At 32.7% G+C, this 17,500-nt stretch overlaps 1 protein-coding gene across 1 annotated transcript in view; it reads right to left on the bottom strand.

Annotated features, from left to right (window-relative positions):
* Window positions 1-17,500, bottom strand: part of LOC112239990 (receptor-type tyrosine-protein phosphatase S) — a 68,177-nt gene that overhangs the window by 48,594 nt on the left and 2,083 nt on the right. Inside the window, 2 exon segments of the mRNA XM_042316074.1 lie at window positions 15,790-15,881; window positions 15,884-15,979. Of these exon segments, the coding sequence (XP_042172008.1) occupies window positions 15,790-15,881; window positions 15,884-15,979 (188 nt within the window).

Here is a 17,500-nt window from a genome sequence, read left to right as displayed (position 1 = left end):
TAACAGTCTAACAGTCTAACAGTCTAATAGTCTAACAGTCTAACAGTCTAACAGTCTAATAGTCTAATAGTCTAGTAGTCTAATAGTCTAACAGTCTACCAGTCTAATAGTCTAACAGTCTAATAGTCTAATAGTCTAATAGTCTAGTAGTCTAATAGTCTAATAGTCTAGTAGTCTAATAGTCTAACAGTCTACCAGTCTAATAGTCTAACAGTCTAATAGTCTAATAGTCTAATAGTCTAGTAGTCTAATAGTCTAATAGTCTAATAGTCTAATAGTCTAATAGTCTAACAGTCTAACAGTCTAACAGTCTAATAGTCTAATAGTCTAACAGTCTAACAGTCTAATAGTCTAACAGTCTAATAGTCTAACAGTCTAACAGTCTAACAGTCTAACAGTCTAACAGTCTAACAGTCTAACAGTCTAACAGTCTAACAGTCTAACAGTCTAACAGTCTAATAGTCTAACAGTCTAACAGTCTAACAGTCTAATAGTCTAACAGTCTAACAGTCTAACAGTCTAACAGTCTAATAGTCTAACAGTCTAACAGTCTAACAGTCTAACAGTCTAATAGTCTAATAGTCTAACAGTCTAACAGTCTAACAGTCTAATAGTCTAACAGTCTAATAGTCTAATAACAGTCTAATAGTCTAACAGTCTAATAGTCTAATAGTCTAACAGTCTAACAGTCTAATAGTCTAACAGTCTAATAGTCTAACAGTCTAATAGTCTAACAGTCTAATAGTCTAACAGTCTAATAGTCTAACAGTCTAATAGTCTAATAGTCTAACAGTCTAATAGTCTAATAGTCTAATAGTCTAACAGTCTAATAGTCTAATAGTCTAACAGTCTAATAGTCTAACAGTCTAATAGTCTAACAGTCTAATAGTCTAACAGTCTAATAGTCTAACAGTCTAATAGTCTAACAGTCTAATAGTCTAACAGTCTAATAGTCTAACAGTCTAATAGTCTAACAGTCTAATAGTCTAACAGTCTAACAGTAGTCTAACAGTCTAATAGTCTAATAGTCTAACAGTCTAATAGTCTAACTGTCTAATAGTCTAACAGTCTAATAGTCTAACAGTCTAATAGTCTAACAGTCTAATAGTCTAACAGTCTCTAACAGTCTAATAGTCTAATAGTCTAACAGTCTAATAGTCTAACTGTCTAATAGTCTAACAGTCTAATAGTCTAATAGTCTAACAGTCTAATAGTCTAATAGTCTAACAGTCTAATAGTCTAATAGTCTAACTGTCTAATAGTCTAACAGTCTAATAGTCTAACAGTCTAATAGTCTAACAGTCTAATAGTCTAACAGTCTAATAGTCTAACAGTCTAATAGTCTAACAGTCTAATAGTCTAACAGTCTAATAGTCTAATAGTCTAACAGTCTAATAGTCTAATAGTCTAATAGTCTAACAGTCTAATAGTCTAATAGTCTAACAGTCTAATAGTCTAACAGTCTAATAGTCTAATAGTCTAACAGTCTAATAGTCTAACTGTCTAATAGTCTAACAGTCTAATAGTCTAACAGTCTAATAGTCTAACAGTCTAATAGTCTAACAGTCTAATAGTCTAACAGTCTAATAGTCTAACAGTCTAATAGTCTAACAGTCTAATAGTCTAACAGTCTAACAGTCTAATAGTCTAACAGTCTAATAGTCTAACAGTCTAATAGTCTAATAGTCTAATAGTCTAACAGTCTAATCTAACAGTCTAATAGTCTAACAGTCTAATAGTCTAATAGTCTAACAGTCTAATAGTCTAACTGTCTAATAGTCTAACAGTCTAATAGTCTAACAGTCTAATAGTCTAACAGTCTAATAGTCTAATAGTCTAACAGTCTAATAGTCTAATAGTCTAACAGTCTAATAGTCTAATAGTCTAACAGTCTAATAGTCTAATAGTCTAACAGTCTAATAGTCTAACTGTCTAATAGTCTAACAGTCTAATAGTCTAACAGTCTAATAGTCTAACAGTCTAATAGTCTAATAGTCTAACAGTCTAATAGTCTAATAGTCTAACAGTCTAATAGTCTAACAGTCTAATAGTCTAATAGTCTAACAGTCTAATAGTCTCGTAGTCTAACAGTCTAATAGTCTAACAGTCTAATAGTCTCGTCTAGTCTAACAGTCTAACAGTCTAATAGTCTAACAGTCTAACAGTCTAATAGTCTAACAGTCTAACAGTCTAACAGTCTAATAGTCTAACAGTCTAACAGTCTAATCCTACTGCAGCTCCTTAATGTATTATTAGCTATGTAATAAACAGTAGCTACCTAACCTAACATGGATGACTAGTGGCTACAGTCTAGATTAAACAGAGAACAAACGTTTTGGGTCAGTTTAATTTCTTTTCATCCAATTCTGGACAGGACCTGAAATCCCAGATGGAGACTTGAGAAGAAATAACAAATCTAATTGATAATGAATGGTACTAAATCTACTTGAAGAGGAAACGGACTGAACTGAAATGGAAGTCCACCCCGACCTTGAACGAGATCCAAAGAACACAACACACAACAACATGCAACGTGAACTAACGGACAACGTGAACTAACGGACAACGTGAACTAACGGACAACGTGCATTTTGTTGAGTCTCCAAAAGTGTGTTTTTTTAGAGGAGCATTTCAGTCATTCTCAGCGTGTTTTAAAACCAGACAGAAAATAATATATTATGTGATCAGAAAACCATGTGAGCAGAGGTTGCAGAAATGAAGTAAGAGAGTAAAGGGAGAGGGATAGGGGGAGGGTAAAGGAGGGAGGGAAGGAGAGAGGGATAGGGGAGGGTAAAGGAGGGAGGGAAGGAGAGAACAGTCTACCAGTCTAATAGTCTAACAGTCTAACAGTCTAATAGTCTAATAGTCTAGTAGTCTAATAGTCTAATAGTCTAGTAGTCTAATAGTCTAACAGTCTACCAGTCTAATAGTCTAACAGTCTAATAGTCTAACAGTCTAATAGTCTAACAGTCTAATAGTCTGACAGTCTAACAGTCTGACAGTCTGACAGTCTAACAGTCTAATAGTCTAATAGTCTGACAGTCTGACAGTCTAACAGTCTAATAATCTAACAGTCTAACAGTCTAACAGTCTAATAGTCTAACAGTCTGACAGTCTAACAGTCTAACAGTCTAATAGTCTAACAGTCTAATAGTCTAACAGTCTAACAGTCTAGTAGTCTAGTAGTCTAGTAGTCTAATAGTCTAATAGTCTAACAGTCTAACAGTCTAGTAGTCTAATAGTCTAATAGTCTAACAGTCTAACAGTCTAACAGTCTAACAGTCTAATAGTCTAACAGTCTAACAGTCTAATAGTCTAACTGTCTAATAGTCTAACAGTCTAATAGTCTAACAGTCTAACAGTCTAATAGTCTAATAGTCTAACAGTCTAATAGTCTAACAGTCTAATAGTCTAACAGTCTAATAGTCTAATAGTCTAACAGTCTAACAGTCTAATAGTCTAACAGTCTAACAGTCTAATAGTCTAACAGTCTAATAGTCTAACAGTCTAACAGTCTAATAGTCTAACAGTCTAACAGTCTAATAGTCTAACAGTCTAACAGTCTAATAGTCTAATAGTCTAACAGTCTAATAGTCTAATAGTCTAATAGTCTAACAGTCTAACAGTCTAATAGTCTAACAGTCTAATAGTCTAACAGTCTAACAGTCTAACAGTCTAACAGTCTAACAGTCTAATAGTCTAACAGTCTAATAGTCTAACAGTCTAACAGTCTAATAGTCTAACAGTCTAATAGTCTAACAGTCTAACAGTCTAATAGTCTAACAGTCTAATAGTCTAACAGTCTAACAGTCTAATAGTCTAACAGTCTAATAGTCTAACAGTCTAACAGTCTAATAGTCTAACAGTCTAATAGTCTAACAGTCTAACAGTCTAACAGTCTAACAGTCTAATAGTCTAATAGTCTAACAGTCTAATAGTCTAATAGTCTAACAGTCTAATAGTCTAACAGTCTAACAGTCTAACAGTCTAATAGTCTAATAGTCTAATAGTCTAATAGTCTAACAGTCTAATAGTCTAACAGTCTAATAGTCTAATAGTCTAACAGTCTAACAGTCTAATAGTCTAACAGTCTAATAGTCTAACAGTCTAATAGTCTAACAGTCTAATAGTCTAACAGTCTAATAGTCTAACAGTCTAATAGTCTAACAGTCTAATAGTCTAACAGTCTAATAGTCTAATAGTCTAACAGTCTAATAGTCTAATAGTCTAACAGTCTAATAGTCTAATAGTCTAACAGTCTAATAGTCTAACTGTCTAATAGTCTAACAGTCTAATAGTCTAACAGTCTAACAGTCTAATAGTCTAATAGTCTAACAGTCTAATAGTCTAACAGTCTAATAGTCTAACAGTCTAATAGTCTAATAGTCTAACAGTCTAACAGTCTAATAGTCTAACAGTCTAACAGTCTAATAGTCTAACAGTCTGACAGTCTAACAGTCTAACAGTCTAACAGTCTAATAGTCTAACAGTCTAATAGTCTAACAGTCTAACAGTCTAATAGTCTAACAGTCTAACAGTCTAATAGTCTAACAGTCTAACAGTCTAATAGTCTAACAGTCTAACAGTCTAACAGTCTAATAGTCTAATAGTCTAACAGTCTAACAGTCTAATAGTCTAACAGTCTAATAGTCTAACAGTCTAATAGTCTAACAGTCTAATAGTCTAACAGTCTAATAGTCTAACAGTCTAATAGTCTAACTGTCTAATAGTCTAACAGTCTAATAGTCTAACAGTCTAATAGTCTAACTGTCTAATAGTCTAACAGTCTAATAGTCTAACAGTCTAATAGTCTAACAGTCTAATAGTCTAACAGTCTAATAGTCTAACAGTCTAATAGTCTAACAGTCTAATAGTCTAATAGTCTAACAGTCTAATAGTCTAATAGTCTAACAGTCTAATAGTCTAATAGTCTAACAGTCTAATAGTCTAACTGTCTAATAGTCTAACAGTCTAATAGTCTAACAGTCTAATAGTCTAACAGTCTAATAGTCTAATAGTCTAACAGTCTAATAGTCTAACAGTCTAATAGTCTAATAGTCTAACAGTCTAATAGTCTAACAGTCTAATAGTCTAACTGTCTAATAGTCTAACAGTCTAATAGTCTAACAGTCTAATAGTCTAACAGTCTAATAGTCTAACAGTCTAATAGTCTAACAGTCTAATAGTCTAACAGTCTAATAGTCTAACAGTCTAATAGTCTAATAGTCTAACAGTCTAATAGTCTAATAGTCTAACAGTCTAATAGTCTAACAGTCTAATAGTCTAACAGTCTAATAGTCTAACAGTCTAATAGTCTAATAGTCTAACAGTCTAATAGTCTAATAGTCTAACAGTCTAATAGTCTAATAGTCTAACAGTCTAATAGTCTAACTGTCTAATAGTCTAACAGTCTAATAGTCTAACAGTCTAATAGTCTAACAGTCTAATAGTCTAATAGTCTAACAGTCTAATAGTCTAACAGTCTAATAGTCTAATAGTCTAACAGTCTAATAGTCTCGTAGTCTAACAGTCTAATAGTCTAACAGTCTAATAGTCTCGTAGTCTAACAGTCTAATAGTCTAACAGTCTAACAGTCTAATAGTCTCGTAGTCTAACAGTCTAATAGTCTAACAGTCTAATAGTCTAACAGTCTAATAGTCTAACAGTCTAATAGTCTAACAGTCTAACAGTCTAACAGTCTAATAGTCTAACAGTCTAACAGTCTAATCCTACTGCAGCTCCTTAATGTACTATTAGCTATGTAATAAACAGTAGCTACCTAACCTAACATGGATGACTAGTGGCTACAGTCTAGATTAAACAGAGAACAAACGTTTTGGGTCAGTTTAATTTCTTTTCATCCAATTCTGGACAGGACCTGAAATCCCAGATGGAGACTTGAGAAGAAATAACAAATCTAATTGATAATGAATGGTACTAAATCTACTTGAAGAGGAAACGGACTGAACTGAAATGGAAGTCCACCCCGACCTTGAACGAGATCCAAAGAACACAACACACAACAACATGCAACGTGAACTAACGGACAACGTGAACTAACGGACAACGTGAACTAACGGACAACGTGCATTTTGTTGAGTCTCCAAAAGTGTTTTTTTTTTAGAGGAGCATTTCAGTCATTCTCAGCGTGTTTTAAAAACCAGACAGAAAATAATATATTGTGTGATCAGAAAACCATGTGAGCAGAGGTTGCAGAAATGAAGTAAGAGAGTAAAGGGAGAGGGATAGGGGAGGGTAAAGGAGGGAGGGAAGGAGAGAGGGGGTATAGGGGGAGGAGGAGAGAACAGTCTACCAGGAGGGAGGGAAGGAGAGAGTCTAATAGTCTACCAGTCTAATAGTCTAACAGTCTAACAGTCTAATAGTCTAATAGTCTAGTAGTCTAATAGTCTAATAGTCTAGTAGTCTAATAGTCTAACAGTCTACCAGTCTAATAGTCTAACAGTCTAATAGTCTAATAGTCTAATAGTCTAACAGTCTAACAGTCTAACAGTCTAATAGTCTAATAGTCTAATAGTCTAACAGTCTAACAGTCTAACAGTCTAACAGTCTAATAGTCTAACAGTCTAATAGTCTAACAGTCTAACAGTCTAACAGTAGTCTCTAATAGTCTAACAGTCTAACAGTCTAATAGTCTAACAGTCTAACAGTCTAACAGTCTAACAGTCTAACAGTCTAATAGTCTAACAGTCTAACAGTCTAATAACAGTCTAACAGTCTAACAGTCTAGTCTAACAGTCTAATAGTCTAACAGTCTAACAGTCTAACAGTCTAACAGTCTAAACAGTCTAATAGTCTAACAGTCTAATAGTCTAATAGTCTAACAGTCTAACAGTCTAATAGTCTAACAGTCTAATAGTCTAACAGTCTAACAGTCTAATAGTCTAACAGTCTAATAGTCTAATAGTCTAACAGTCTAATAGTCTAAACAGTCTAACAGTCTAATAGTCTAACAGTCTAATAGTCTAACAGTCTAACAGTCTAATAGTCTAATAGTCTAATAGTCTAACAGTCTAATAGTCTAACAGTCTAATAGTCTAACAGTCTAATAGTCTAACAGTCTAATAGTCTAACAGTCTAATAGTCTAATAGTCTAATAGTCTAACAGTCTAATAGTCTAATAGTCTAATAGTCTAATAGTCTAACAGTCTAACAGTCTAATAGTCTAACAGTCTAATAGTCTAACAGTCTAATAGTCAACAGTCTAATAGTCTAACAGTCTAATAGTCTAACAGTCTAATAGTCTAACAGTCTAATAGTCTAACAGTCTAACAGTCTAATAGTCTAACAGTCTAACAGTCTAATAGTCTAACAGTCTAACAGTCTAATAGTCTAACAGTCTAATAGTCTAACAGTCTAATAGTCAACAGTCTAACAGTCTAATAGTCTAACAGTCTAACAGTCTAATAGTCTAACAGTCTAACAGTCTAATAGTCTAACAGTCTAACAGTCTAATAGTCTAACAGTCTAACAGTCTAATAGTCTAACAGTCTAACAGTCTAATAGTCTAGTCTAATAGTCTAACAGTCTAATAGTCTAACAGTCTAATAGTCTAAATAGTCTAATAGTCTAACAGTCTAACAGTCTAACAGTCTAATAGTCTAACAGTCTAATAGTCTAATAGTCTAATAGTCTAACAGTCTAATAGTCTAACAGTCTAATAGTCTAAACAGTCTAACAGTCTAACAGTCTAATAGTCTCAGTCTAGTCTAACAGTCTAATAGTCTAACAGTCTAACAGTCTAACAGTCTCGTAGTCTAACAGTCTAACAGTCTAATAGTCTAACAGTCTAACAGTCTAACAGTCTAATAGTCTAAATAGTCTAACAGTCTAATAGTCTAACAGTCTAATAGTCTAATAGTCTAATAGTCTAGTCTAACAGTCTAATAGTCTAACAGTCTAATAGTCTAATAGTCTCAATAGTCTAACAGTCTAATAGTCTAATAGTCTAACAGTCTAATAGTCTCAACAGTCTAATAGTCTAATAGTCTCATAGTCTAACAGTCTAATAGTCTAGTCTAACAGTCTCATAGTCTAACAGTCTAATAGTCTAATAGTCTAAGTCTAATAGTCTCATAGTCTAATAGTCTCATAGTCTAACAGTCTAATAGTCTAATAGTCTAGTCTACAGTCTAATAGTCTAGTCTAATAATAGTCTAATAGTCTAATAGTCTAAGTCTAACAGTCTAATAGTCTAATAGTCAGTCTAATAGTCTAATAGTCTAGTCTATAGTCTAACAGTCTAATAGTCTAATAGTCTAATAGTCTAATAGTCTAACAGTCTAATAGTCTAATAGTCTAACAGTCTAATAGTCTAACAGTCTAATAGTCTAACAGTCTAACAGTCTAATAGTCTAACAGTCTAACAGTCTAATCCTACTGCAGCTCCTTAATGTACTATTAGCTATGTAATAAACAGTAGCTACCTAACCTAACATGGATGACTAGTGGCTACAGTCTAGATTAAACAGAGAACAAACGTTTTGGGTCAGTTTAATTTCTTTTCATCCAATTCTGGACAGGACCTGAAATCCCAGATGGAGACTTGAGAAGAAATAACAAATCTAATTGATAATGAATGGTACTAAATCTACTTGAAGAGGAAACGGACTGAACTGAAATGGAAGTCCACCCCGACCTTGAACGAGATCCAAAGAACACAAAGAACAACATGCAACGTGAACAACGGACAACGTGAACAACGGCAACGTGAACTAACGGACAACGTGAACTAACGGACAACGGAACTAACGGACAACGTGAACTAACGGACAACGTCATTTTGTTGAGTCTCCAAAAGTGTGTTTTTTTTAGAGGAGCATTTCAGTCATTCTCAGCGTGTTTTAAAACCAGACAGAAAATAATATATTGTGTGATCAGAAAACCATGTGAGCAGAGGTTGCAGAAATGAAGTAAGAGAGTAAAGGGAGAGTAGGGGTAGGAGAAGAGGGAGGGAGGGTAAAGAGGGAATAGGAAGAGGGAGGGGTAAAGGAGGGAGGGAAGGAGAGAGGGATAGGGGGAGGGTAAAGGAGCGAGGGAAGGAGAGAGGGATAGGGGGAGGGTAAAGGAGGGAGGGAAGGAGAGAGGGATAGGGGGAGGGATGTCTTGCCTTGGAGAAGAAATAAGAGGGCATCTGAAACAGACACAGAAAGAGAGAGGGAGAGAGAGAGAGAGAGAAAGAGAGAGAGAGAGGGTTGAAAAAGAGTCACAGCAGCAGCTACCACACAGCACTACAGTACATTACTACCACAGTATTAGTACTGCTATTAAAATGGTACTATATAGTACATGGTAATACTACAATATTAGTATTATTGTTAGTATTAGCATGGTACTACCAGAGCCATATATTTAGTCATACATATCCATATATTTATCCATACATAACCATATATTTATCAATTTATAACTATATAACCATATATTTATCCATATATAACCATATATTTATCCATATACAACCATATATTTATCCATATATAACCATATATATCCATAATAACCATATATTTATAAATATTTATCCATATATATAACCTTAACCATATATTTATCTATATAACCATATATTTATCCATATACAACCATATATTTATCCATATATATCCATATATTTAACCATAATAACCATATATTTATCCATATATAACCATATATTTATCCATATATAACCATATATTTATCCATATATTTATCAATTTATAACTATATAATCATATATTTATCCATATATACCATATATTTATCCATATACAACCATATATTTATCCATATATACAACCATATATTTATCCATATATACAACTATATTTATCCATATATATAACCAGGATTTATCCATATATAAACCATATATTTATCCATTTATAACTATATAACCATATATTTATCCATATACCATATATTTATCAATATATAACCATATATGTATCCATATACAACCATATATTTATCCATATATTTATCAATTTATAACTATATAACCATATAATTATCCATATGTAACCATATATTTATCCATATATAACCATATATTTATCCATATATTTATCCATATATAACCATATATTTATCCATATATAACTATATAACCATATATTTATCCATATATAACCATATATTTATCCATATATATAACCATATATTTATCCATATATAACCATATATTTATCCATATATAACCATATATTTATCCATATACAATACCATATATTTATCCATATATAACCACATAATCCATTGATAACCATATATTTATACATATATACAACCATATATCTATCCATATACAACCATATATTTATCATATATATCCATAATTTATCCATATAAACCAGTAGGGATCCATATATAACCATATATTTATCCATATATAAGGATATATTTATCCATATATTTATCAATTTATAACTATATAACCATATATTTATCCAGGGGATAACCATATATTTATCAATATATAACCATATATTTATCCATATACAACCATATATTTATCCATATATACAACCATATATTTATCCATATATATAACCATATATTTATCCATATATATAACCATATATTTATCCATATATATAACCATATATTTATCCATTTATAACTATATAACCATATATTTATCCATATATAACCATATATTTATCAATATATAACCATATATGTATCCATATACAACCATATATTTATCCATATATTTATCAATTTATAACTATATAACCATATAATTATCCATATGTAACCATATATTTATCCATATATAACCATATATTTATCCATATATAACCATATATTTATCCATATATAACCATATATTTATCCATATATAACTATATAACCATATATTTATCCATATATAACCATATATTTATCCATATATATAACCATATATTTATCCATATATAACCATATATTTATCCATATATAACCATATATTTATCCATATACAACCATATATTTATCCATATATAACCACATATTTATCCATTGATAACCATATATTTATACATATATACAACCATATATCTATCCATATACAACCATATATTTATCCATATATATCCATATATTTATCCATATATAACCATATATTTATCCATATATAACCATATATTTATCCATATATAACCATATATTTATCCATATATTTATCAATTTATAACTATATAACCATATATTTATCCATATATAACCATATATTTATCAATATATAACCATATATTTATCCATATACAACCATATATTTATCCATATATACAACCATATATTTATCCATATATAAACCATATATTTATCCATATATATAACCATATATTTATCCATATATATAACCATATATTTATCCATTTATAACTATATAACCATATATTTATCCATATATAACCATATATTTATCAATATATAACCATATATGTATCCATATACAACCATATATTTATCCATATATACAACCATATATTTATCCATATATTTATCAATTTATAACTATATAACCATATAATTATCCATTGATAACCATATATTTATACATATATAACCATATATTTATCCATATATAACTATATATTTATCCATATATAACCATATATTTATCAATTTATAACTATATAACCATATAATTATCCATATATGTAACCATATATTTATCCATATGTAACCATATATTTATCCATATATAACCATATATTTATCCATATATAACCATATATTTATCCATATATAACCATATATTTATCCATATATAACTATATAACCATATATTTATCCATATATAACCATATATTTATCCATATATATAACCATATATTTATCCATATATAACCATATATTTATCCATATATAACCATATATTTATCCATATACAACCATATATTTATCCATATATAACCACATATTTATCCATTGATAACCATATATTTATACATATATACAACCATATATCTATCCATATACAACCATATATTTATCCATATATATCCATATATTTATCCATATATAACCATATATTTATCCATATATAACCATATATTTATCCATATATAACCATATATTTATCCATATATTTATCAATTTATAACTATATAACCATATATTTATCCATATATAACCATATATTTATCAATATATAACCATATATTTATCCATATACAACCATATATTTATCCATATATACAACCATATATTTATCCATATATATAACCATATATTTATCCATATATATAACCATATATTTATCCATATATATAACCATATATTTATCCATTTATAACTATATAACCATATATTTATCCATATATAACCATATATTTATCAATATATAACCATATATGTATCCATATACAACCATATATTTATCCATATATACAACCATATATTTATCCATATATTTATCAATTTATAACTATATAACCATATAATTATCCATTGATAACCATATATTTATACATATATAACCATATATTTATCCATATATAACTATATATTTATCCATATATATCCATATATTTATCCATTTATAACCATATATTTATCAATTTATAACTATATAACCATATAATTATCCATATATGTAACCATATATTTATCCATATGTAACCATATATTTATCCATATATAACCATATATTTATCCATATATAACCATATATTTATCCATATATTTATCCATATATAACCATATATTTATCCATATATAACCATATATTTATCCATATATAACTATATAACCATATATTGATCCATATATTTATCCATATATAACCATATATTTATCCATATATAACTATATAACCATATATTGATCCATATATTTATCCATATACAACCACATATTTATCCATATTTAACTATATATATACGGTGGGGCAAAAAAGTATTTAGTCAGCCACCAATTGTGCAAGTTCTCCCACTTAAAAAGATGAGAGAGGCCTGTAATTTCCATCATCGGAACACTTCAACTATGACAGACAAAATGAGAAAAGAAAATCCAGAAAATCACATTGTCGGATTTTTAATGAATTTATTTGCAAATTATGGTGGAAAATAAGTATTTGGTCACCTACAAACAAGCAAGATTTCTGGCTCTCACAGACCATGTACCTATGATGAAAATTACAGGCCTCTCTCATCTTTTTAAGTGGGAGAACTTGCACAATTGGTGGCTGACAAAATACTTTTTTGCCCCACTGTATAGCCATATATTGATCCATATATGACCATATATTTATAAATATAGATGTATTTATCTATATATTTACATGAATATATATAAATATATATATATATATATATATATATATATATTTACATACTATGGGTACTACATGGCAATACTACTAGTCATGGTAATACTATGGTGATACCACAGTATACGCATAGTATTAGTAGTAGCCTAGAAGAGGTTTCTACTAAACTACCTCAACTATTAGTATTATCATGGTACTCATAGCCATATATTAACATGGATATATAGTCTGGGCACTACATGATAATTCTCCTAGTCATGAAACTACATAGTACATGGTAGTACTACTAGTCATGGTACTACATAGTACATGTTAATTCTACTAGTCATGGTACTACATAGTACATGTTAGTTCTACTAGCCATGGTACTACATAGTACATGTTCGTTCTACTAGTCATGGTACTACATAGTACATGTTAGTACTACTAGTCATGGTACTACATAGTACATGTTAGTTCTAAAGAGAAAGTTGTAGTCATGGTACGAAGACATAGTACATAGTACATGTCATGGTACTACATAGTACTACTAGTCATAAGCATAGTATCAGTAGAAGCATAGTACATGTTAGTTCTACTAGTCATGGTACAGCACATGTTACATAGTACATGTTAGTTAGTTCTACTAGTCATGGTACTACATAGTACAAGACAGTACTACAGTATAAGCATAGTATCAGTAGAAGCATGGTGGAAAGAGAAAGTTGTACTTAGTTTCTACATGGGGTAAGAAGAGAGACGGAAGACTAAAGGTGACAACACCATGTTAGAAACACACATAGTACATGTTAGTACTACGAGTCATGGTACTACATAGTACAAGACAGTACTACAGTATAAGGTGACAGCACCATGTTAGAAACACGTTAGAGGGAGAAAATACATGATTATTTGAAGTCCTAATAGGACAGTCATACTGCTGTATACACACATAATATACAACAAGGTTCACCAACTGGCCCCCTTGCATGTTATTTGGCCACCCCAAGTTTTCTAAGCCCCCAAATAAACAATATAGATATTTATTTATTTATTCTTGGCAAAAAAAAAAAACTGTAAACCCCCCACCAGCAAATCAGCTCCAACTGATTTTAATTTTGGAAATCTGTTCTAAAAAGTATGCAAACGCATAATAAAGAGATGTATGTCATCATATCGGTTTTAAAATGTAAACAACATTTGAAATGATTCAGTTTAAAGCCTTACTTATTATACTGTATCTGTTTGACTTGTTGTGGTCATTTTTACAGTCTACAAAATGATTAGGCAGTTATGTTCCCTGTTCCCCATTGTTTCTATCTCCATCCCCATTGGCCGAAGACATTCTATTCCACACCAGAAGACATTGTATCTCCATCCCCATTGGCCGTCCACACCAGAAGACATTCTATCTCCATCCCCATTGGCCGTCCACACCAGAAGACATTCTATCTCCATCCCCATTGGCCGTCCACACCAGAAGACATTCTATCTCCATCCCCATTGGCCGTCCACACCAGAAGACATTCTATCTCCATCCCCATTGGCCATCCACACCAGAAGACATTCTATCTCCATCCCCATTGGCCATCCACACCAGAAGACATTCTATCTCCATCCCCATTGGCCGTCCACACCAGAAGACATTCTATCTCCATCCCCATTGGCCATCCACACCAGAAGACATTCTATCTCCATCCCCATTGGCCATCCACACAGAAGACATTCTATCTCCATCCCCATTGGCCATCCACACCAGAAGACATTCTATCTCCATCCCCATTGGCCATCCCACCAGAAGACATTCTATCTCCATCCCCATTGAAGAAGACATTCTATCTCCATCCCCATTGGCCATCCACACCAGAAGACATTCTATCTCCATCCCCATTGACATTCTACCTCCATCCCCATTGGCCGTCCAGAAGACATTCTATCTCCACATTCTATCTCCATCCCCATTGGCTCACACCAGAAGACATTCTATCTCCATCCCCATTGGCCGTCCACACCAGAAGACATTCTATCTCCATCCCCATTGGCCATCCACACCAGAAGACATTCTATCTCCATCCCCATTGGCCATCCATTAGTGGAAGACATTCTATCTCCATCCCCATTGGCTGTCCACAGAAGACATTCTATCTCCATCCCCATTGGCCGTCCATACCCATAAGACATTCTATCTACACTGTATGTTGACATTAGTGGGTACAACGCTGTACAGGACATAGTCTAGTTCTACCTCCATCCCCATTGGCCGTCCACACCAGAAGACATTCTATCTACACTGTATGTTGACATTAGTGGGTACAACGCTGTACAGGACATAGTCTAGTTCTACCTCCATCCCCATTGGCCATCAACTGATCCGTCCTCCTTCCCCCAAATCATTACAATGATCTGACACTAACTGCTCATATAAGTAGCTCTGGATAAAAGTGTCTGCTAAAAATCACTTAAATGTAAAAAATGTAATTTCTATCAATCAATCTATTGATTTGTAACTGTCCTCTTCACTGTATTAAACAAGGGATCTCAGTCCTTACCCGAGACTTCTCCTCTAGCTTGGTCATCATGACGATGTTGGCCGTGTGCTGTTCCCAAACCAGTCTCCAGAAGTCACAGAAGGTCTCGGGAGAGAGCCCTGCGTCGCGATGTAGGCGTTTTGGCGACGGTAACCATCTATGTAGTTGGCATTGATGTAGTCACTGCCTGGGATACCTGGAGGAGGGGAGAGAGAGGGAGGGAGAGGGGAGGGAGAGGGGAGGGAGGGAGAGAGAGAAGCGGAGGGGAGGGAGAGATACATTTGTAATGTCCTTATGATTTTCAGACTTCTGTGTGTAACGTTTACTGTTAATTCTTTCAGAAAATCAGATCAGCCATCCCGTAGGGATTATCAAAGTGTCAATCAATCAATCAATCTGCATGTACAGTCGATGTGTTGGTTAGTGGATGTGTGTTAACTATCTCAGCTGATAACCAGTTTGAATTGGAGGGGATTGTGTTAAAAACGTAGTATGGCTAGCAGGGGCAGTATTGAGTCGCTTGGATGAAAGATGCCCAGAGGTGCCCAGAGTAAACGGCCTGCTCCTCAGTCCCAGTTGCTAATATATGCATATTATTATTAGTATTGGATAGAAAACTCTCAAGTTTCTAAAACTGTTTGAATGATGTCTGTGAGTATTACAGAACTCATATGGCAGGCAAAAACCTGAGAAGAAATCCAAACAGGAAGTGAGAAATCTGAGGTTGGTCGATTTTCAACCCAGCCCCTATAGAATACACAGTGGGATATTGGTTATGTTGCACTTCCTAAGGCTTCCACTAGATGTCAACCGTCTTTAGAAACTTGAATGAGGCTTCTACTGTGATGTGGGGCCGGATGAGAGCTCTTTGAGTCAGTGGTCTGGCAGAGAGCCAGGTCCTGGTCACGCGCATTTCACATGATAGCGACCTGCGTTCCATGGCTTCTCTATACACAAAGGGATTCTCCGGTTGGAATGTTATTGAAGATTTATGATAAAAACATACTAAAGATTGATTCATTACTTAGTTAGAAATTTTTCTACGACCCGTAATATAACTTTTTGAAGTTTTCGTCCGATGTTCGGCTGGACCTGCACGAGCGTTTGGATTTGTGTACTAAACGCCCTAACAAAAGTAGCTACTTGGACATAAATAATGGACATTATCGGACAAATCAAGCATTTATTGTGGAACTAGGATTCCTGGGAGTGCATTCTGATGAAGATCATCAAAGGTAAGGGAATATTTATAATGTTATTTCTGATTTCTGTTGACTCCAACATGGCGGATAATTTAAAAAAAATTATCCTAGCACCGTTCTCAGATTATTGCATGGTTTGCTTTGAAATCTGACACAGCGGTTGCATTAATTAAGGAGAGGTATATCTATAATTCCATGTCTAACAATTGTATTTTTATCGACATTTATAATGAGTATTTCTGTAAAATGGTGTGGCTCTCTGCAAAATCACCAGATGTTTTTGGAACTAGTGAACGTAATGCGCCAATGTATACTGAGATTTTTTAAAATATAAATATGAACTTTATCAAACAAAACATACATGTATTGTGTAACATGAAATCCTATGAGTGTCATCTGATGAAGATCATTAAAGGTTAGTCATTAATTTTATCTCTATTTGTGCATTTTGTGACTCCTCTCTTTGGCTGAAAAAATGGCTGTGTTTTTCTGTGAGTTGGTGGTGACCTAACATAATCGTTTGTGGTGCT

Source organism: Oncorhynchus tshawytscha, unplaced genomic scaffold, assembly GCF_018296145.1.
Source record: "Oncorhynchus tshawytscha isolate Ot180627B unplaced genomic scaffold, Otsh_v2.0 Un_contig_852_pilon_pilon, whole genome shotgun sequence".
Lineage (NCBI taxonomy): Eukaryota > Metazoa > Chordata > Actinopteri > Salmoniformes > Salmonidae > Oncorhynchus > Oncorhynchus tshawytscha.
Note: the sequence above shows the minus strand (reverse complement) of the source record. Positions and strands in the feature narration are given on the sequence as shown.